At 42.0% G+C, this 23667-nt stretch overlaps 1 protein-coding gene across 1 annotated transcript in view; it reads left to right on the top strand.

Moving 5' to 3' along the window:
• Positions 1–23667, top strand: part of rxfp1 (relaxin family peptide receptor 1) — a gene marked incomplete at its 5' end in the record, with an annotated part of 165909 nt that overhangs the window by 123800 nt on the left and 18442 nt on the right. Inside the window, 4 exons of the mRNA XM_072434342.1 lie at positions 14927–14998; positions 17165–17236; positions 17392–17463; positions 22262–22491. Coding sequence (XP_072290443.1) covers positions 14927–14998; positions 17165–17236; positions 17392–17463; positions 22262–22491 — 446 coding nt within the window. The remainder of the gene's footprint in view (positions 1–14926; positions 14999–17164; positions 17237–17391; positions 17464–22261; positions 22492–23667) is intronic.

The following is a 23667-nucleotide window of genomic DNA, read 5'->3' as shown; positions in this document are numbered from 1 at the left end:
CCCTCAGGCATGAGGCCACTCCCCTCAGCCAGGAGGCCACTCCCCTCAGGCATGAGGCCACTCCCCTCAGCCAGGAGGCCACTCCCCTCAGGCAGGAGGTCACTCCCCTCAGCCAGGAGGCCACTCCCCTCAGGCATGAGGCCACTCCCCTCAGCCAGGAGGCCACTCCCCTCAGGCATGAGGCCACTCCCCTCAGCCAGGAGGCCACTCCCCTCAGGCAGGAGGCCACTCCCCTCAGGCATGAGGCCACTCCCCTCAGCCAGGAGGCCACTCCCCTCAGGCATGAGGCCACTCCCCTCAGCCAGGAGGCCACTCCCCTCAGGCAGGAGGCTAAGGTTCATCTGGATCAGAACCTCTCGCCATAAGAACAGTTTATTTCCCTCTGCTGTTGGACTCATGAACAATTTAAAACAGATGCTAGTTTTTGCACTATATCTGACTAAACTGTAAATTGTGTGTATATATTTAGGCCATTGGCTGAGATCTGTAGGGGTCCCAGAAAGCAAGTTTTGTTCCACTGAGCTGGAGAATAGATACTTTTTCTATTTTCATAAAGCTAATATCATAAAGTATTCACAGAAAAAAATCCACAAACCAACTCTCTGCAGTAAATGACAAAATTGATCTTGAAGTTGACAAAAATGCAGGAAAATTTACATTTCACCCTCTGGAGTCATATTTAGTACATAATAAGTCAAGAACCAGTAAGTTACAAATATATATTTTATTAGGTGTATAGTTAAGTCTCCAGATGTAAAAATCAATATTTACACAGGTACTCAATATTTAATATCAGCATTTACACACATCAAGGAGGTGACTATTTCAACCTCAGGGGTGTTCAAACTAGGCCCCCCTATCAATGCAGTACTTGAATCCCTAAAGTGTCATCACAATTGTAGAACAAGAATAGGCTGATAACGACAAACAACATGATAACATGATACACTTTTCTGTCAAAAGTTGTGTTCATATAATTGACTCAATTAATCAAGTCAATCTGTCTCTGGCTCAGGGGTGTCAGGCATGTTCTCACCGTTTTTGCAGCCACAGAGGTCAGTGCATGGAGGCTTTGAAGATTTACAGGAACACTGGTTTGTAGTGTCAAATGCTGGTGTATGACCTAGATTATTCAAGATGTCTAATACCTGAGATGAGCCAGTCAAATGATGGATGGTTCAACCGAGGGCTAATGATTTTGGTGTCTGTCGACGTCCATAAGAGGTTTGAATAGACAATATCCTGACAAATTGATAGGATTCTAAGATCAGTTTGTTCTGGAATAAACTCGTCACTCATAACAGGCTCGTTAGAAGCCCCAATAAGCAATTAAGGCCACAGGGTCTGAATGACAGGATGATCTTTTAGAGCTTTATGAACAATGATACCAGCCGAAAACAGAGTTTTTAAAATGTCCTGTGACTTGTCCATTCTTACTGTTTGTGGACTGGGACATGACACATCTGTATCTGTGGATGTTGTCAATCCCTCGCTCTCTGATGCTCCAGGAATCATCTCCATAACATCAGATGTAGAAAGGGTTTCTACATAAACTATGTCACTCATATTCCGCTGTTGTGGGCGTTGGAAGGTGATCTGTGGAGAGTCTACAGAGAGATGACTGATCTGATCTGTGGAGAGTCTACAGAGAGATGACTGATCTGATCTGTGGAGAGTCTACAGAGAGATGACTGATCTGATCTGTGGAGAGTCTACAGAGAGATGACTGATCTGATCTGTGGAGAGTCTACAGAGAGATTTCAATTCTGTTTTGTTCTGAAAACAGACAAAGAATATTGTTTTAGATTTTTTTCAAGATACTTCTGGAAATCAAAATCTTAAAAAACATAATGCTGGTCCTTTCAAATTCTAATGAGATTTTTTTTTTTATTTTTTAAGGAAAGTTGTTGGTATAAACAAAATAATGCACATTTGAATTTATATTGACATTTCTACCACTTGGTGTCATTCTCAATCACTTCTACCTGGGTTTAAGCAGGGTATACAATAAGATGGTATACAATAAAAGGTTTTGTGAAAACATTCTTACCTATAAGATGTTGCATTAGATCCTCATGCTTTTTCACCGTTTTCTTGAACAGTCCAAGCTTGTTCATTCTCATGATTTCACCACTTTCTATCAGCCGCCGTTTCACAATGACAAATTTGCAGAAAATAGTATATGTTTCGGTGTACGGATGGTTTCAGGTGCTGAAAGAGACATTAAAAATGGTTTTAGAAAAAGGGAAAATGTAATTTACTTTAGGCTGCCATGAAATGAACAGAGTTGGAACAATCTACTTTCCAATGTGGTGTAACTCTAATAATTCTTGTTATATAAAGTATAACAGAGATCTTTGGCAAATCATAATGAAAATAACATAAATGTTCATCTTTACCTCATTTTCCCAACTGTCTTTGATAAAAAAGCGAGTGTAGCTTTAATGTGGAGTAATATTGACACATCCCGTTTCACTTCGGTTTCACTTTCCTGCAAAAAATGACAATTTTAGTGAGAGCTGATCTATTTATTTCACCAGAAAATTCATTTTGACAAGCCATATAACAATATTTCATGAAATGTTCTTGAATGAGATTTCACATACCACATGATTCAGTTTCAGCCTGGGCAACTTAGTCTTTCTGTCCTTTTCGTCCCACTGATATCGCTGTCCTTCTTTTTGCATATAATACAAATTGTTGGAAGAATTGTTGTTTGTCCTTGGGGCTTTTCTACTCCACTACTTGTAGATCTGAGTCTTTTGGGCGAAATACATTCTGAATATTCATCACTACTGGAATCTATAATAATGACACAAAGAATAAAATCAATGATAAATAATTGATCACTTTATACACTAATAGTACACGCGCGTGAAGACGATGATTTCTACTCACCATTGTTTACATGTCTCTCTCGTTTTTCTGGCATAATATAGTTGCCGCTTCTCGGTGTATCTCTTGTAACACGAGGTTGGTACTGTGGTACTGCGGTACTGCGGTACTGTGGTACTGTGGTACTGCGGTACTGTGGTACTGTGGTACTGCGGTACCGCGGCGCTAACAAACATAGGTCTATCTTTTGGAACCGATTGCAAGAAAACAGCAGCAAATATTTTTGTGTAATTTTGTTCTGGGTGTTATTGTAACGCCTCTCCTTGAACCGACACCTTAAGGAGGGGTTTGAGTGCCCGAATGATCCCGGGAGCTATGTTGTCGGGGGCTTCAAGCCCCTGGTAGGGTCTCCCAAGGCAAACAGGTCCTAGATGACGGGTCAGACAAAGATCGGTTCAGAAGCCCTTTATGATGAGTTCACGAACAAGGTCGTTTACACCACCCGGATCGGCGTCACCGGGGCCCCATCCTGGAGCTTGGCCTGGGATGGGTGCTCGATGGCGAGCGCCTGGTGGCCGGGTCTTACCCCGCGGGGCCCGGCCGGGCACAGCCCGAAAGAGCGACGTGGGGCCGCCCTCCCGTGGACCCACCACCCGCAGGAGGATCCATAAGGGGCCGGTGCAAAGAGATCTGGGCGGCAGTCGACGGCAGGGGCCTCGGCGACCAGATCTCCAGACACAGAGACTAGCTCTGGGGACATGGAATGTCACCTCGCTGGGGGGGAAAGAGCCTGAGCTTGTGCTGGAGGTTGAGCGATACCGACTAGATATAGTCGGCCTCACCTCCAGCACAGTTTGGGCTCTGGAACCATCTCCTCGAGAGGGGCTGGACGCTCCACTTCTCTGATGTTGCCCGCGGGGAGAGGCGGCGGGCTGGTACGAGCTTATAGCCCCTCAGCTCAGCCGCCACGTGTTGGGGTTTATCCCAGTGAACGAGAGGGTCGCGTCCCTCCGCCTTCGGGTGGGGGACAGGTCTCTCACTGTTGTGGCGGCCTACGGGCCGAACAGCAGTGTAGTGTACCCGGCCTTCTTGGGGTCCTTGGGAGGGGTACTGGACAGTGCACCGACCAGGGACTCCGTTGTTCTACTGGGGGACTTCAACGCCCACGTGGGCAATGACAGTGACACCTGGAGAGGGGTGATCGGGAAGAACGGCTTCCCCGATCTGAACCCGAGCGGTGTTCAGTTATTGGACTTCTGTGCTAGCCACGGATTGTCCATAACGAACACCCTGTTCAAGCACAAGGGTGTTCATCAGTGCACATGGCACCAGGACACCCTAGGCCGGAGGTCAATGATCGACTTTGTTGTCGTGTCATCAGACCTCCGGCCGCGTGTCTTGGACACTCGGGTGAAGAGAGGGGCAGAGTTGTCAACCGATCACCACCTGGTGGTGAGTTGGATCCGCTGGCGGAGGAGGAAGCCGGACAGACTTGGCAGACCCAAGCGCATTGTGAGGGTCTGTTGGGAACGTCTAGTGGAGCCCTCTGTCAGTAGGGTATTCAACTCGCACCTCCGGGAGAGCTTCTCCCATGTCCCGCGGGAGGCTGGGGACATTGAGTCCGAGTGGACCATGTTCTCCGCCTCCATTGTTGATGCGGCTGCTCGGAGCTGTGGTCGCAAGGTCTCCGGTGCCTGTCGTGGCGGCAACCCCCGAACCCGGTGGTGGACACCGGAAGTAAGGGATGTCGTCAGACTGAAGAAGGAGGCCTATCAGGCCACTCTGGCTTGTGGGTCTCCGGAGGTCCTCGACAGGTATTGGCAGGCAGAGCGAGCCGCGGCTCGTGCTGTCGCAGAGGCAAAAACCCGGGTGTTAGAGCAATAATGGAATGAATTAAGAAAAGTATTTTTGTTTAAGTATAAATAAGTATTAAATTAATGTAATTGCTAATTCCTAAATTCCTAATTTTCTAATTATTAACAAAGCCTAATTCTTAAGTTAAATGTATAATTTATGTCATGCTTCAGTCTGGAGCGGGAGAGGGCGGGGCCAGAGAAGTAGGCCAAACTTAATTGGTAAAAGGGGAACAGGTGAGACGGGTCGAGATGGAAGTCAGAGGGTGACCGACACGGTCTTTGACCGCGCATATCCGCGCATATCCCGCACATCCCCGCACATCGCAGAACATCGTGCATCTTTTTGATTGTGCAAAATAAAATAAATAAACGCACCACGGACTACGTGAGTTTTTGTTCGTGAGGATTTTTGTGTGAGTCAAGAAACGGACACCCAAAGGATGGCTACTAAGCAGTTTTTAGCGAAGATTGACTAGAAGCCAATACAAAGTCAAAGACCCGGTAAAGTCAAAGACACGGGAACGCTGGAATCCGGAGCAAAGACGCAACGGGGCGTGGCACACGTTTGGAATTATGAATGAATCAGAGACGCCGCTGGATGAGCGTGAGGCTCGCGCCGTGTGAGTATCAATAGCGCAATTGTGGCTTTGGACATTTGAACAATCTCGCGCTTTCGGACTAAATGCGTGGATTGTAAATGAAACGGAAAATATTCTTGGAAAAAGTTGGAACAATCACTAAAGTTGTGCAAACGGATCTGGACAATGAATGAAACGGAGGAACGTGGAAATGAGGAGGAAATGGCTCAAAACAGCCACGGAGACGAAAATGAAATGGAAAATGACCTCAAAAGACTCAGTGCCAGTCGCAGAGGAAGAGGAAGAGGAAGAGGAAGAGGCTGGCACATGTACAAGACGAATGAATGAAATTAAAGCGCTTCTTTCTAATCCTCTCAATACAAACTATGTCACAAATATTTTTGAACATTTTAAAGTGGCATTGAGGGAGTTTAAAGCATGTCATGAAGCAGTGCAAAGACTATTACCTCCAGAAATACAAGAAAATGAAACAATTGATTGGTATGAGCCTAAAATGGAAATCTTTAATTCTTTTATGATGGAAGTTGACTCATGGATTATGAGTCCAGACCAACAAGTAGAACCAAAGGACAGCGCATCAAATGTGTCTGTTCCATCAAGAGGAAGCTCAAATTCTGGAAAATCACAGAGCTCCAGTGCCTCTAGAGAGCGCCTGAAACTAGCCTCTGAAAAGGCTGCTATGGAAGCTCGGATGGCTGTGCTAACTGAAAAACATGCAATGGAAGCTGAGAAGGCCAAAATCAACGCTAAACTTGAGACAATGGAGCTGGAGCTAATATCGCTGCATCTGACGCCATGTTAAAGGTTTTGGACAATTGCACTCAAGGGGCTGAAAATGCAAGGTTACACAAAGCACTGAGTGAGAGTGAAAACAAACATGATCAATATATGACAAGCATCAAAGAACACAATGTGTTGATGGGCATTTCTGAGGGCTCATCTGTTCATTATCCTGACATTGCTACGATAGCCAAAACTCCACTTCAACACGTTATAAATCAACTACCGGATGGAGGGAAATCTAGAAATCCCAAGTCCAACCCCACTCCACCTGTATATGTGAGAGCCACACCTGGGAGAGAAAGTGACTCTGAAAGTGACTCGAGCACAGGTTCTGAAGCATCACTTTCCAGAGAGCTGCTCTCTGTTATTCAAAAACAAAATGACATCACCAGTCTCCTAATGTCACAGCAGCAACAGTCCTCACTCCCCTCCAGACAAATTCAAGTGTTTGATGGAAATCCTTTACATTTTCAAACATTTATAAGAGCATTTAAGTTTGGCATTGAGAATAAAACAAATAATGATGATGACAGACTCTATTATTTGGAACAATATACAAGTGGCCAAGCAAAAGAGCTTGTACGGAGCTGTTTTCATATGGATATAACTCTGGGATATAAAGAAGCACAAAAACTCTTGAAAAGACATTTTGGAGATGAAATCAAAATAGCAAATGCATACATGGAAAAGGCTCTTAACTGGAACAATATCAGACCAGAGGATGGAAATGCACTTTATCTGAGAGGATGTTGTAACACAATGAAACAGTTGAAGGCAATTCAAGAATTGAATCTAACATCGAATCTCAAACTGACTCTGTCAAAACTGCCATATAAACTCAAAGAAAAGTGGAGAACAGTGGCACATGAGCTCGTAGAGAAAAATAAAACCCGAGCAGGATTTTCTGACCTGGTGGCATTTATTGAAAAACAAGCTAGTATTTTACTAGACCCTCTCTTTGGTGAAATCCAGGATGTCTCCAGAAAAACCTATCAAAAACCCACTGTGGCAATAGACTCAAGACCTCAGCTGCGTCCACAGAGAAATAAGAGCAGCAGTTTTGTCATGACCATAAACAACTGTAAAACTGTGTGTTGTATTTGTGGAAAAGCAAATCATTCTCTGGATCAGTGTGAAAACCTAAAAGCACAGAAACATGATGTAAAAGTACAACTGCTTAAAAACAATGGAATTTGCTTTGGTTGCTTAAACAAGGGACATGTGAGTAAATTATGTAAAAGAAGAATGACTTGTGAATACTGTCAAGGCAGACATCCAAGTGTGCTACATTTACACCGCTCAATGGACAGTTCAAATCTGCAACAGAAACAATCGGTCAGTGGCACATTATTTTCAATGGAAAAGAGAAAGAGTTGTGATACTGGGGCTGGAAGTGACTGTAAACTGTCGATAGTGCCTGTACAGCTAAAAGCGGCAAAAGGAGACAAGACAATCGTGACATACGCTTTCCTTGACCCTGGAAGTACAGCCACATTCTGCACAGAAAACATCATGAGACAACTTAATATCAATGGGAAAAGGACACAAGTTTTGTTGCAAACAATGGGACAAAGAAAGCCAGTTGACAGCTATGAAATAAGTGGTTTACAAGTTAGTGATGTAGATGGAAATAACTTTATCGACCTGGAAAAAACGTACACTCAGACAAATATTCCAGTGACGAAACGAAACATATTCACGCAAACTGACATCGACAAATGGCCTTATCTGAAGGAAATACAAATCAAACAAATTGATGCGGACGTGGAACTCCTGATTGGAGTAGATGTGCCAAAGGCAATGGAACCATGGCAGATTATAAATAGTCATGGTAACGGCCCCTATGCTATAAGAACTTTACTTGGATGGTGGTGAATGGGCCACTCAATTCTGCAGCTGTGGAACCACATGGTCGACCTGTGGCATCAGTAAACCGCATTTCAATTGAAAACTTGGAGACTATTTTGAGGCAACAATATAGTCATGACTTTCCTGAAAAAGAATATGAAGAAAGGCCCCAAATGTCAGTGGAGGACACGAAGTTCATGAATATGATGACACAAGACACCACATGGAAAGATGATCACTATTACTTACCATTGCCACTCCGCAACAGAGACACTGTCATGCCTAATAACTCTCATCTTGCTGAACAAAGAGCTCAATATCTGGCCAAAAAGTTCAAACACAACAACAGTTTTGCAGAGGAATACATGTCATTTATGGACGACATCATAACTAAAGGTTATGCTGAAAAGGTGCCATCAAAGGAGCTGCACATACCAAAAGGCAAAGTGTGGTACATCCCCCATCCTGGTGTGTATCACAGGCGGAAAAAGACTCTCCGAGTTGTGTTTGATTGTACGTCATCGTTTCAAGGCACGTCCCTCAATAAAGAGCTGCTGCAGCGACCTGATTTGACAAACTCACTACTTGGTGCTGCTCAGATTCCGTCAAGAACAAGTGGCAGTAATGGCAGATATTGAAGGAATGTTTCACCAGGTGAGAGTGAATGAAGAGGATTCAAACTTTCTGAGATTTCTATGGTGCCAAATGGAGATGTGAGCCAACCCTTGCAGCAATACAGAATGAAAGTTAATCTATTTGGCGCCATCTCTTCACCAAGCTGCGCCAATTTTGCACTGAAAAAGACAGCAGATGACAACAAGCAAAGTTTCACAGCTACAGCAGTTGACACAATCAAATCAAACTTCTATGTGGACGACTGCCTCAAATCTGTCCCAACAGAAAAGGAAGCCATTCATCTAATCAAAGAGTTGAGTGAGCTATGCGCCAAAGGTGGATTCAAACTGACTAAATGGCTCAGCAATAGTCGTTCTGTTCTGTTTTCTATTCCAGAAGAAAATCAAGCTAAACAGATTAAAGCACTTGACTTGGACAGAGACAAACTACCAGTGGAAAGAGCCTTGGGCATGACATGGAATATAGAGAGTGACACCTTTGGGTTTCAGATTTCAGTCAAAACTAAATCACTAACCAGAAGAGCATTGTCTCTACTGTAAGTTCTGTCTATGATCCCTTGGGCCTGGTAGCACCATTCGTGTTGAAAGCAAAACTTATTCTACAAACACTCTGTCAGCTGAAATGTGGATGGGAGACAATGGCGTTTAGGGACCGTGCCTCTGGACTGGCAGACCGGGGTGGTGGTCCCTCTGTTCAAGAAGGGGGACCGGAGGGTGTGTTCCAACTACAGAGGGATCACACTCCTCAGCCTCCCGGGTAAGGTCTATTCCAAGGTACTGGAGAGGAGAATGGAGAAGATGGATGGGTTATTGTAACGAGCTTTATATAAAACAATGTCAAAATTGTTTTACCCACCTCGTTAGAATACAACTAAACGATAGAAATTCTAGCATATGACCTAATTCATTCAAAGTATTATTAAGTTTACCATATTTTTATTCATCCCTTATTTTGTATTTTAATTTTGCTATTACTCTTGCTCTGTTTTATGTCGCACTACACTTGAAGCAAGTATTTCCGAAAAATACTCCATTAGTTTGCTGGTGGGACTTATTTGTGCAACATTGACAGTGTTCATAAAGACATCCTTTTTGACCTCGGGGTCCTCATTTGAAACAGGATATTTCATTGCCTTCGGAATAGGTGGCCATTGTTTTTCATTTTGTTCTAAGAAAGCTGGTCCTTTTATCCATCTTTTGGATTTTAGGAAAGCCTCAATGCTCAAACCACGTGAGGCCTCATCTGCAGGGTTTTGCCTTGAATCCACATGTCTCCACTGGTCCACAAAAGACAATGCCTGGATAACGGCAATACGGTTTGCAACAAAAGTTTGAAATCTTCTTGACTGGTTTCGAATGTATTTCAAAACAGACTGACTGTCTGTCCAGTAAACGGATTCTTTTAAGTCCATTTTTAGCTCTGCTTTTAACATGCGATCCACACGGACAGCAAGAGTGGCAGCTGTGAGCTCCAGTCTGGGGATAGTAATTTTCTTTAGAGGTGTTACTCTTGCTTTTCCCAAAATTTTCTTTTGTTCACTGTCAATAAATCTTTTTCTGATTCTGATTCTGAAAACTATGTGCTAAAACGAGCCAATGTCTCAACTTAGGTTCAAGGTGGAAGAACTGTAAAAGTGTTCTAAATAAGTGCTGAAGTAATGTTATTCAGGATCACCCACATTCCTGTAAACTGGATTTGATCTTTGTTTCAGTGTTACACGAGGCGAGGGGCCCGAGGGTGGACATTTGAACATGTAATTAAGGAGGATTAAGGATCAGACGACGCAGATACAGCCACTGATTTTGAATGAGAAAACTCTCTCTCATTCATTATATTTGCACCTGTTTTAGAACGTCTGCTATTTCATCCCCGTGCTGTTTTACTCCTATACAGCATGGACAAGTAGAATATAATGAACAATTATGGATGGGTTGACTGACCCGCCAGCCCCGCCCACATTCTGTTCGAATGCGTAAGGGTCTGGAATCCGAGTCAGAGCCAATGAAGTCGTCGGACCATAATCTCTCGATCCAATCCCAGGCGGAGGTTTTAACGCAGGGGTGTCCAAACTTTTTTCTCAGGGGGCCTCATTTTGAAACGTATACGGAGAAATGCTTCAATCTCTCCAATTTCACAGTAAAAACGACTACTTTTTGTTGTTTGGACCAACTTAACAGGAAGCCGTAGGGCCGACAAAAATTGGTCTGAGGGCCGCATTTGGCCCCCGGGCCTTAGTTTGGACATGCCTGTTTTAACGCGTGACATTGAGAGACGGAAGTAGCTTTCCACCCCCGTTCCAAAACATTCAAAATGACGGACCCGGCTCGAGTGTTTACTTCTGCTCTCGCTTCAGGAAAGTATCAAATCCTTAAAAACAGAGCAAAAAAACTGCGTTCAAGGCATTTCTATAGAAAAAGGACGTTTTTGCCACTCTTCCAACTGGATTTGGAAAGAGTGACGATGAACGAAGAGCCCTCGTTTTCGTCATATCTCTGCTGTTAGCTCTCATGGAACAACAAGTAACGGAGGCAAATAAACTTGGTGTCGATGCAACTCGGGGTTAATAGTGAGGAAGGCATCTGTACCGCAGACCGCAGTTGTTGATTGGCAGCCCGGAGGTCGCTAAATGACAAATGGCGACACTTATGGTCTACCCTGACGGACGTTGTTGGCATCGTGCTGGACGAGCTTCATGTCACCTATAAATGGTCAGTAAATCTTGAATAATGTTATTACGAGTAACTGTAAGACGTTTTGAAGGAACGCCATGTTTCGTATTAAGCATTTTAAGATCTGTGCTGATATGATAATACTATTAATAATATGAGACGACACAATCCCGAGCTCTAATAAGCGTCTTGCACTTTCTGTCAGATCACAATGTGCTGACTTGAACTGTTAGTGACTTTGCAGGGGACAAGCTGAGAGAGGAAGCAGTGCCTTCTGGGAGAGCTCTGCCAAGGAACTACGCTCCAGTGTAATATCTGGTCATTCCTATTAATCAATATAAACTGTGTGGTTTAAGTACCATGTTCTATTTCCTTACTCAGTAAAAAAAGACAAATACAATTAAAATGTAGCAAAGCAATTTAAATACAAGAAAGTGTGCCAACTGTATCAATTAGAGATACAGTTTAGGTTAAACATCATAACTGCTCTAAAGAGACTTGTAAAGCATAGGATTACATGTAGAAAGTAGCTACACATTTAGTTTAAAATAGAGTTATAAATAAATATGCCCTATAAATAAAGTTATAGTGTTTATCTGTGGAGTTGCAATATTATGCAAGTTAAGTTTAGATGAGTGTGTTTATTAATTATTAATTTCTCAGTTTTAGGCACGAACAGCTACTGCAGACATTGAATCTAGGCCAAGAGACAGTTCCACATGGAAGAGGCGATATTTATCACAGCAAAACCCAAACAGGGAGAACTTTAGACTTTGTCACTGGATCAACTGGATTGTAGCTTTGTTTAGTCATTTTGATGAGCAAGTGACAGAGGGATCACTTATGTTGCACCTATTGCCACAGCATGTTTATGTCACCCACAGGGTGTCGAAGAGTCTACACCTGTGTTTATGTCACCCACAGGGTGTCGAAGAGTCTACACCTGTGTTTATGTCACCCACAGGGTGTCGAAGAGTCTACACCTGTGTTTATGTCACCCACAGGGTGTCGAAGAGTCTACACCTGTGTTTATGTCACCCACAGGGTGTCGAAGAGTCTACACCTGTGTTTATGTCACCCACAGGGTGTCGAAGAGTCTACACCTGTGTTTATGTCACCCACAGGGTGTCGAAGAGTCTACACCTGTGTTTATGTCACCCACAGGGTGTCGAAGAGTCTACACCTGTGTTTATGTCACCCACAGGGTGTCGAAGAGTCTACACCTGTGTTTATGTCACCCACAGGGTGTCGAAGAGTCTACACCTGTGTTTATGTCACCCACAGGGTGTCGAAGAGTCTACACCTGTGTTTATGTCACCCACAGGGTGTCCAAGAGTCTACACCTGTGTTTATGTCACCCACAGGGTGTCGAAGAGTCTACACCTGTGTTTATGTCACCCACAGGGTGTCCAAGAGTCTACACCTGTGTTTATGTCACCCACAGGGTGTCGAAGAGTCTACACCTGTGTTTATGTCACCCACAGGGTGTCCAAGAGTCTACACCTGTGTTTATGTCACCCACAGGGTGTCGAAGAGTCTACACCTGTGTTTATGTCACCCACAGGGTGTCCAAGAGTCTACACCTGTGTTTATGTCACCCACAGGGTGACATAAACACAGGTGAGTCTACACCTTTGTACCAACTGTGTCAAAGTGAGATGTCAACTTTAGCTAAAAGACGTGTTACAGAGGATGACATTGAGATGTTAACACAACACGAGTACACGAGTAGGCGAGTACGCGAGTACACGAGTACACGAGTACACAGGCATCTCCCTGTGTTTCAAATGCAACATGCCCAAAATATTCTTAGAATAGTAAATGAAGTATTTGATGATATTGAAAACTGTATTGAAAAAGCCTTCCCTTAGATGTTGATCACTCAGGATATGTTGAAGAGGTCACCATGGAGACGCCTTCAGGCCGGCGTTCTGAATCAGGGGTGACTGCTCTTTTAAGCTCAGACTGAGGGTGGTAAATGTAACAGTTAAACTTCTAGTATATATTGTACTCACTCAAATGCAGCTTTGTAATTTAACTTTATTACTTTGGTTCTCTAAATAAAAATGTATTGTTTAAAATGTTACTTTGATTTTCTCTTCCTTAAAATATACATTCTTCTTTGAAGAAAATGAATCAGGACGGTTGCTTAGCTGCGAGCCACTTTCATAATTCAGATAATTGTCTTTAAAAACAGTTAAAGTTTGTGGATGTATAAAAAGGAATAATAAAGTACGAGTAGTAGAAGTTTATTCGGTCATTTTACAGTTTAATGTACATAACCAGAAAGACAAATGTGACAAACAGCAATAAATTAAACTATACACAATAAATACATTAAAAACCACACAGTTCAAACACAATATTCTGTAAAAAGAAAATGGAAATTTTATCTTTGAGTAAATTAACAGATACATATTCATAATATCAACTGAAAGTACCAAGAACATATTCACATTTAGCCAGTCTTTGACTTTGGCTCATCGCTCCTCGTTTTTGACACCGTGATACTTGTTGTAGCATCAGTTGCTGATGTGGATTGATCTTCCGTTGTCTCTTGTGTTTTCCATGAATTAAATGTTGTTTGGTCCCGTTCCAAACGTGTAGAAGATTATGCAGACTTTACACACGTGTTGACCTGCTCGATGTGTCCACTATTGCTGTCCCAGTTCCGCGAGTCGTTCAAAATGCTCAGTCCGATGACAAATCTGAGTAAAACTTCCAATTTGTCTATGGTAGTTTTTGTTTATAGGAGATCTTCTACTGAAAGTGTTTTTCAGACTTCCTATAAGTGATCTGTTCTTCTGGATCTACCTCTGTATCTACCTGCGTTGCACCAATGAAATTTCCCCATGTGGGACAATAAAGGAATATCTTATCTTATCAATTACGCCGCGTATACGAAGATTTTTGAGACAAAACCGGCAAAAGTAATTTATATTTATTTCCGCACTACTTGCCATGATGCACGTGCGTTAGATGCAGTTATACAAAGGGCTTTCGGGGGCATAATAATAGATCCATTGTTCGGGGACGGATAACGCGGATAACGTGGAACATTCCTTGTTGACATGGGCTACGTAATATCCGGTTAAGTGTGTCCCGTTTTTTGAGTCACTTCTGGGTTTATGTGATTGGTTCTGTCTCTGCTCCAAACTTCGCCCTAGAAATTGAACCTCAGCGGTCGAGCCCCAGACCCTCAGGTTTTGTTAAGTGGTCTCACAAAACGTGTTGGGAACGGCTGGTCAGGCAAATGGATGGGAGCATGTGGACACAATCTCACAGTAAATGCATTAAATCACAGACTATTAAATGTCTGCTCACTGCACACGTTCATATCCATCAAAGTGATTCTGGAATTGGAGCGAGTTGGAGTCGAGCTACAGAATAATGTGTGCAAATGTACAATATTGTGAATTGTAAATGGTGGAGTTTAAGTTACCATCAGTTGAAGTTTGAACTGGATAGACATGAACATAATATGTATCTATGATGTCAAAGCCTGCTCAGAATTCAATATTGTCTATGTAGACCTTTTACAATTTATTTTTTGATTTAATTTGCATGTTAAACTAGCTGTATAACAAGTTATTACTCATGACAAAATCTACATCACAACAGCTTTGGTTCCGTGCCTGATTGTTCAAGATCTTGCTCATGCTTTGAAGATCTCCTCACGTGTCTCTTCTCTTTTACGCAGGGATTTATCGAACAACAAGCTGGTGTCGATCCCTCCCAATCTCTTTGTCTTACTGGGGGACCTGCTCCAGCTGTGAGTACTGTTCAAATATACTCTGTGTCTACATACTGTTTGTGTATGTGTGCTCTGGATCAGACCCAGCGCAAACTGAGAATGACAAACAGCTCATTTGAATCTAAAAGACACATTAAAGATGCATGGAATGGAATGGAATTAAATCATCTTAAATTATTGTAAAATGAAGTGAGATATGATACATGATATTTTGGATAATTGATTATTTGATTATTAAACCAGTTGATGATTATTTATCATCTCACTTGTTTTAGCTCTATTAATACCTAATGGATCTGGAACAATATTTGTATGTATATTTCATCTGTGATTTAAGTTTGCTGTCTTGTGGTTTATGAATGATTTCAATTCATTATTCAAATTACCCCTTTATTCCTTATTAAGTTAAATTAACCTTACATTTAATTTAATTTAATTTAAATTTCTTGTTAAAGGCGGTATGGACGATTTTTCGGCTATTTGAGAACTCAGGTGGAAGTGCACATGCCACTCCCCCGTGTGGACTGATACAACACACACGTGCGTTTGTTTATTAGCGCGACGGATCACATCACATCTCTCGTCTTCCGTAGATTTCTGTCCACTTCTGCGTCAGCTCGAACTGTCTTTCTCCGTCTTCATTTTGTTCCGTACAATGAGGGAACTATATTATGATAGATCCATGCGCTTAGACATGCGGAAACGTGGGATGAGCCGCACGCGGCTGCAGGTGAGCGGTAGGTGCGTTTTATGATTGATACGTGGCAGGACTAATGATTTATCCACGCCACAAGGAAATATGATACAAAATTTGCTGAAAAAAAATCGTCCATACCACCTTTAAGTTAAATTAACCCCTCCATTCCTTATTAAGAAATGAGAGGTTTTGTCTATAGGAGTTTTTGTTTACAAGAGTTTTATTTATAAGAGTTCTTCTATTAAGAGCGTTTTTTAAACTTCCTATAAGTTTTCTGTCCTTTTCCTCTGTATCTACCTGCATTGCAACAATGAAATTTCCCCATGTGTGGACAATAAAGGAACATCTTATCTTAATGTGTTTACCACGGCAACATTAGATTGGCCAGATATCGGTGTATTTTGTTCGATAAATAATGAAAGAAGAAGACAAACAACACAAACAAGTCAAGTTTAGCAAGACAGGGGCATTTTCCTTTTTTTCCCTCGCACATAACTGACAAAAATATACCAAAAATGTATAATAAAAGTATTTCATCAGTTTATGTTTTAATTTAACAATAACTATGTGTAAAACTGAGAAGGGAAAAAAAGTGTATTTCTGGTACATAAATCTGAATAAATTGACAGAAGCAGTTGCGAAATGTTTACTTCATTTCGTAGACATGACTGTATTTGTATGTGTGTAATTTGGCTGCACTGATACCACTTTTTCCCAAACAGATACCAGTACTTCATTTTCAGTACTTGCCAATACAGAATGCTGATACTAATGCCAGCTATTATTATCACAAGTTTTCTAATACAGTCACAAAACAGCCCTTTAACTTGAAGCTGAACCTAATAGGAAACTGTTGTTGTGATTTTGGGCCTTACAAAAATAAATTGATTTGATTTGATTTGATGATTTTTTATAATGTAAACTACTATTTTCACAAAAAATACTTTTCAGAGGTACTTCAAATATCATTTAGAAGCACTTTTACTTCAGCTACTACTTTGTCTCGACTCTAACTGTAGCCACTTTAATCTTAAATTATTTTATTTTTACTAGGGCCACACTTTGTCAAATAAAGGCATGTTTTACCCCTTTGTAAAGGTTACATCTTATTCTTTCAATTGCAATAAGTTTCCTTGTACTACTTATGTACGGTAAGTTACTATCATTTAAAAAAAGCACTGCGCCGATATCATTGGTGAACTATGAAAACGTGTCGTTTAAAGTGTTTTCAAAGATCAGATTTAGGTGATTTACTGTCAGAAAGTGTCTTTATGGTGAACTCTCACTGTTATCAAACAAGAGCCGGTGTGGAGCCGATACCCAATATTGGTATTGTATCCGTGCAATCCTATAATTTTGCTTACATTTTTGGAGGCAAATTTCCAAACGAAAGCCAGAAATCCCACATATGTGTATTGTGTTAGAACATATTATCATTATTAATGTATTCATTCACTGCACTTTTATTTATTTTATTCTGCTTTTAGAAATATCTCATATAATCCCATTTTGGAGCTGAAGGACGACCACTTTGACAAGCTGCGCAAACTCAAGTCATTGTGAGTTCACGTCTTGTATTTTCACTTTTTACTAACACTGTAAAAGGAAAAGTAGACCACTTTGATGTGTGTTTTGATGCACTTTGTGTACTTCCTCCTTCATGTTTCCTTGGACCTTATCAAACCAAATAAACCCAATGTGTGTTTTTTTCCAGGAGCATCGAAGGGATTGAGATTGATAACATTCAGCAAAGGATGTTCGAGCCCCTCAAGTACCTGACGCATATGTAAGTCAACTTTAAAGGTGCACTTTGTAACTTTTTGGGTGGGAGCTCATCTACTTGTCTTTATGGAGATGTTCTACAGTACATCTCCAGGGCGACAAGCCTGTGATGTAACCAGGCCAAGTTACCTGTCGTGAGGCATGTTTTTTCAAGGTATCTGGAAAAAAAAACTTTAATTGAAAAGCATACACAATAGATATGTTTAATGGAACATTCTAGAGAAAGCAATAACATCTCCATGGGACAGTCAGGTGGACACTGGAGAAGTTACATATGCCGCAGTACTCCTGATGCCGCAGTACTGAGAAATTACCGGCCATCTGCCATTTTGGGGCAAAATCCTTGAAAATGTTGTTTACAATGTCTTTGTGATTTGAATGCATTTTTCCTGTTGTGTGAAGCACGTTGAAATTGTGCTATGCAAATAATCTTTCATCATTGCCTTGCCTTTCAAGGAGACATATTATGCTGCTATGTATGTACTTCACTAGCAAGGACCACGCCACAACAATTGAAATACGAAAGAATGTTTATTGATAATAGTGATGATGGGCCGATGATGGATCGATGAGAGGGATGGATGAGATATCGATGAGAGATATCGATGAGAGATATCGATGAGAGAGATCGATGCGAGAGATCAATGCGAGAGGTCTGAGAGATTGATGAGAGATCAATCGATGACGAAAACAATATGTTTTGTGGCAAAATTATCATCAGTATTATCATCATACTTTCCGTTTTAACTCTTGCATGTTAGCAATTATTAATAAGCCTGAAAATATGCTATTCCGCTTGGATCAGCTGAGAGTCATATAAAATGGATTATTGTGAGTTTGTGACAATTAGGGCTGGGTATTGATATCTGTATTTTCCGATACAGTTCCCTCATTACGATATGTTCCCGATACATTTTTTAAAAAAGGGTCTTAAAAATTTACCAAATGGGTAATGGTTTTACTCTGGATAAGAAAATGTATGGAATTTCATGTTTATCCACAAAGCACTTAATTATAAATCCATTCTGCTCTAATAACTTCATACATCCAACCAACTGATCCAAATAGAAATATAAGGAACACATTCTAGTAAAGTATTGCATGTTTCATGATCTGAACATGCTGCAGCAGCATCTTCTGCACAGAGGAGCTTCTGATCAGGTCCACAGCTCCTTCTCACCTCGACCGAGAGGTGAGAAGCAGATCAAAGTTACTTTTCCACCTCATTTAAAGCCTACAGGCCACAAAAAAAAAAAAATATATATATATATCGATACTATGACTCAGTATCGATACGGAGTCCGTGACGATATATCGCCGTATCGATATTTTTAACACAACCCTAGTGACAATCCAGTTTACAGCTCAAGGTTAAAGGTATTTGGTCTTTTAAAACATGACATAGAACTACTGGACTATCCTTGACTACCCTACTACTGGACTACCATTGACTACCCTACTACTGGCCTACCCTTGACTACCCTACTACTGGATTACCCTTGACTACCCTACTACTGGACTACCCTTGACTACCCTACTACTGGACTACCCTTGACTACCCTACTACTGGATTACCCTTGACTACCCTACTACTGGACTACCCTTGACTACCCTACTACTGGACTACCCTTGACTACCCTACTACTGGACTACCCTTGACTACCCTACTACTGGACTACCCTTGACTACCCTACTACTGGACTACCCTTGACTACCCTACTACTGGACTACCCTTGACTACCCTACTACTGGACTACCCTTGACTACCCTACTACTGGACTACCCTTGACTACCCTACTACTGGACTACCCTTGACTACCCTACTACTGGACTACCCTTGACTACCCTACTACTGGACTACCCTTGACTACCCTACTACTGGATTACCCTTGACTACCAAACTACAGAACTACCCTTGACTACCCTACTACTGGACTACCCTTGACTACCCTACTACTGGATTACCCTTGACTACCCTACTACTGGACTACCCTTGACTACCCTACTACTGGATTACCCTTGACTACCAAACTACAGAACTACCCTTGACTACCCTACTACTGGACTACCCTTGACTAGCCTACTACAGGACTACCCTTTACTACCCTACTACAGCACTACCCTTGACTACCAAACTACAGAACTACCCTTGACTACCCTACTACTGGACTACCCTTGACTACCCTACTACTGGACTACCCTTGACTACCCTACTACTGGCCTATCCTTGACTACCCTACTACTGGACTACCCTTGACTACCCTACTACAGAACTACCCTTGAGCTTTTACCATGTTCTTAAAACATACCTGGTGTTGCATGTTTACGCTATTTACTCTAGTTTGATGAATCCTGGTTGGAAAAACGACTCTCAGAGCGTCAAAAACACTTTGAATTTCCCCGACCTCTGGCTTTTTCTCAATTTCTGATGTGGCTTTAAGCATTTTTTCTGCTGTTTTTAAGTCCATAAATCATCACCAGACTCATTGTGAGCATTTCTGCCTCAAATCACAATCATTACAACTGCTCAGCTATTAGTTTGTTTGTTTCAAATATTTAATTCCCTCTGTTGCCAATAAATGGAATTACATCTTACGCATATTCACAAAAAAACAATTGGCTAATGTAATTAAGCAGTTGTAATGGTCTCGATTTGAGAGAAAAACGTCACACATTACAGGATTCAGAATAAGCGGTATCGCATCGCAAAATGCGACGCAATTTCTCTCAAATGTGATGCGTTCGTCAGAAAAAAAGTGCTTTTGTATTACAGCTTTTGCGATACAAAAATGTGTGTTCAATTGTATCACCAAAGCGCCTAAAAAGCACTGATCACTTGTCAATAACAGCATGACACACTTGACGGTCCCGCTGCTGTCACAGATCGCGCGTACGGAAACTGCTGAGCGGGAGGAGCCACCGGGAGAGTGGGAGGAGCCACCGGGAGAGTGGGAGGAGCCACCGGGAGAGTGGGAGCAGGCGATGAGGCGCTTTACGAGCGCTGCATCTCGCTGATCTCACATACCCGTTCACATTCCCATTCTCACACATAACTATGTGTAACATGTAGTTATTGTGTAACATGTAGTTATTGTGGTGAGATCAGTGAGTTATTGTGGTAAAACCCCTCGTCGCCTCCGCGCTCCCGTTTCACCCCGTTTCACCCCGATGATGTGGAGTTCAAAGGGTCAAACTCACTCATGTCCAGGACAAAACCAAAAGGTGTTGTGTGTGTAAGAGAAGTCATTCTGATAACAACAGCTCATCGTCATGACAACTCTGGTGGTGGTAACTTGTGAGTGTAAAGACAATATGTAAATGAGACTCATGCAAAGAGTCATCTGATGATGATGATGTGGAAGAAAGTTGTAAATAAGGCTCCGACTTGGTGTTAATTATTTATCAATATTCAAAACTATTAAGTGCACTCTCAAAACAAAACAAAAGAACTCTTATTAACAAAACTGTTGGTGTTCAACAAATATTTTTAAGTTTTGTATTTTATTTGGAAGTGTTCAAAAGTTCATTTGTTAAGAGTTTTTTAAAGAATAGAATGTTTACAAATACATTTGAAATAAATAATCTTGTTACATCAATGGAAAATATTAATTGTCAGTCACTTTTGTGTTTTGCTATGCAATTATCAAATTGCTATACAAATTGGAAAATAATTGTGGATTGTGTAGCAGCACCGCTATACAAGTGAAAACCCTTAATCTGAACCCTGCATTAAGAAATTCAGAAATTATGTTTTTGAGGGTGGGAGGGGAGAATGTTTTCTAACCAAGATTCATCGAGCAAGCATGAAAGAAGCTGCACGCTATTAAAGTATGATTTTGATGAGGGAACAATGTTAGAACACTTTGTACTTGTTTCCACTGAGATGTTAATGCGTTTATAATAACAAGTATTTTTACCGCCCAACAAACACCTTGAAAATGTAATCGCCTGTTATTTGCTTGTCTCTATGAAAATATAATTGTGTGCTGCCCGATGGTCGAGTGGTTAAGGCGGCAGCACACATGCCGGGCTTCACGTGATGATCATCCCCATTTCATGCTCAACTGTTCGGTCCGATCAAACTTACGGCCCAAAAAATAAAGGAAATATGAAAGTGTAATGCCATAGTGTGGAATATTCCAGGCACAGAAATAAAATCTCTATTCAAGCTTCTCCAGACAAATGTACATAGTGCACCTTTTAAAATCAAAAAGTCTATTGAGCATCAGCTAAGACCTTTCAAGCTAATTCTAACCATAGCATCGTCCCAGTTTATCTTGCTTAAATCATTTAATTAGTACCAATACTTTTTACCAATTATTTTGTCAGACAAACCAAGCATTTAACCTTCAGCGATTAAATATCAGAAATACATCCTTAGAAAATGATGTCTGTTTGTATAGCCCTATTGTAACTGAGGTCAAATGTTTGTCAAATGGTGCTTAAACGTTCTGACATCCTTTGCTTTGACTAGGACACATCCTGCCCTTTAGCAATGGTACAAAATACCCATCCAAGGTCAGAAACGTTTTGAAATGAAATGAAATGCATTCAAATGGATTTCCTACTGAAAATAAGTCATGTGGGAGGTTTTTTAGCCTTGTGTTTATCCTTTTTCAATTCAGAACAAACATTAATGTGGATAGATTCTGTTGTCGAAAGAGCCTGCCAGTGTCAAAGCTCTTGACAGCTCTGGACAGATCTGGACTAATCTGATATTTCCTTTTATTTCTACTTAAAAGTGGCTCTCCTTTGAAATCTCCAAACCTTCAAGTAACTGTTTCTTCTCTTTCATGTTGCAGATACTTTAAGAAGTTCCAGTACTGCGGATACGCCCCTCATGTGCGCAGCTGTAAGCCCAACACGGACGGCATCTCTTCATTTGAGGACCTGTTAGCTAACATTGTGCTGCGGGTCTTCGTTTGGGTCGTCTCGGCAACAACCTGCTTCGGGAACATCTTTGTGATTTGCATGAGGTCCTACATCCGCTCCGAGAACAAGCTCCATGCAATGTGCATCATCTCCCTCTGCTGTGAGTGTCTGAAATGTAATATTATTACATGTTTAGTCCTTACTCTGGCACCAGCAGGAGGCCGGTCCATGTTTACTCCTGACTCTGGCACCAGCAGGAGGCCGGTCCATGTTTAGTCCTGACTCTGGCACCAGCAGGAGGCCGGTCCATGTTTAGTCCTGACTCTGGCACCAGCAGGAGGCCGGTCCATGTTTAGTCCTGACTCTGGCACCAGCAGGAGGCCGGTCCATGTTTAGTCCTGACTCTGGCACCAGCAGGAGGCTGTTCCATGTTTAGTCCTGACTCTGGCACCAGCAGGAGGCCGGTCCATGTTTAGTCCTGACTCTGGCACCAGCAGGAGGCCGGTCCATGTTTAGTCCTGACTCTGGCACCAGCAGGAGGCTGTTCCATGTTTAGTCCTGACTCTGGCACCAGCAGGAGGCCGGTCCATGTTTAGTCCTGACTCTGGCACCAGCAGGAGGCCGGTCCATGTTTAGTCCTGACTCTGGCACCAGCAGGAGGCCGGTCCATGTTTAGTCCTGACTCTGGGCACCAGCAGGAGGCCGGTCCCTGAGGTCCTCAGAGTCTGAGATGGTTCATATGGCACTAACATGTCTGAGATGTACTTTGGTGCTAGGCCATGGAGAGACTTGTACACAAGCAGAGCTGCTTTAAAGTCTCTTCTCTGAGCCACAGGGGGCAGTGCAGAGACCTGAGAACAGGACTAATGTGATCATACTTCCTGGTTCTAGTCAGGACCCGAGCAGCAGCGTTCTGGATGAACTGCAGCTGTTTTACAGCTCGTTTGGAGAGACCAGTGAGCGGCCGTTACAGTCTAATCTACTGGAGACAAACGCATGGATAAGTCTCTCCAAGTCTGGTTTAGACACTATATTTTTGATGTTGGTAATGTTTTTTATATGTAAAAAGTCTGAGTCCATTGTTACACCAGATTCCTTGATATGTAGGTTCTTGTTTTAGATCGAGAGACTGGAGGTGCTAAAACGTTCTCTTTGTTTCAACGCAAAGACGATGATTTTCAGTCTTGTCTGAGTTCAGCTGGAGAAAGTTGTTCTGCCTCCACAAACTGATGTGTTAGATGCAGTGACAGTGATAGGAGACATTTTCACTGCGTATCAACTGACCTAAAGGCAGCATCCCACTTTCTTGGCCAGACCTGACTCACGAGTCAAACTA

The sequence above is a fragment of the Eucyclogobius newberryi genome, unplaced genomic scaffold, assembly GCF_026437365.1.
Source record: "Eucyclogobius newberryi isolate DKJ021-1_F unplaced genomic scaffold, fEucNew1.0.hap1 SCAF_11, whole genome shotgun sequence".
In the NCBI taxonomy this organism is placed as follows: domain Eukaryota; kingdom Metazoa; phylum Chordata; class Actinopteri; order Gobiiformes; family Gobiidae; genus Eucyclogobius; species Eucyclogobius newberryi.
The sequence above is the reverse complement of the archived record's forward strand: the minus strand, read 5'-3'. Positions and strand labels throughout refer to the sequence as shown.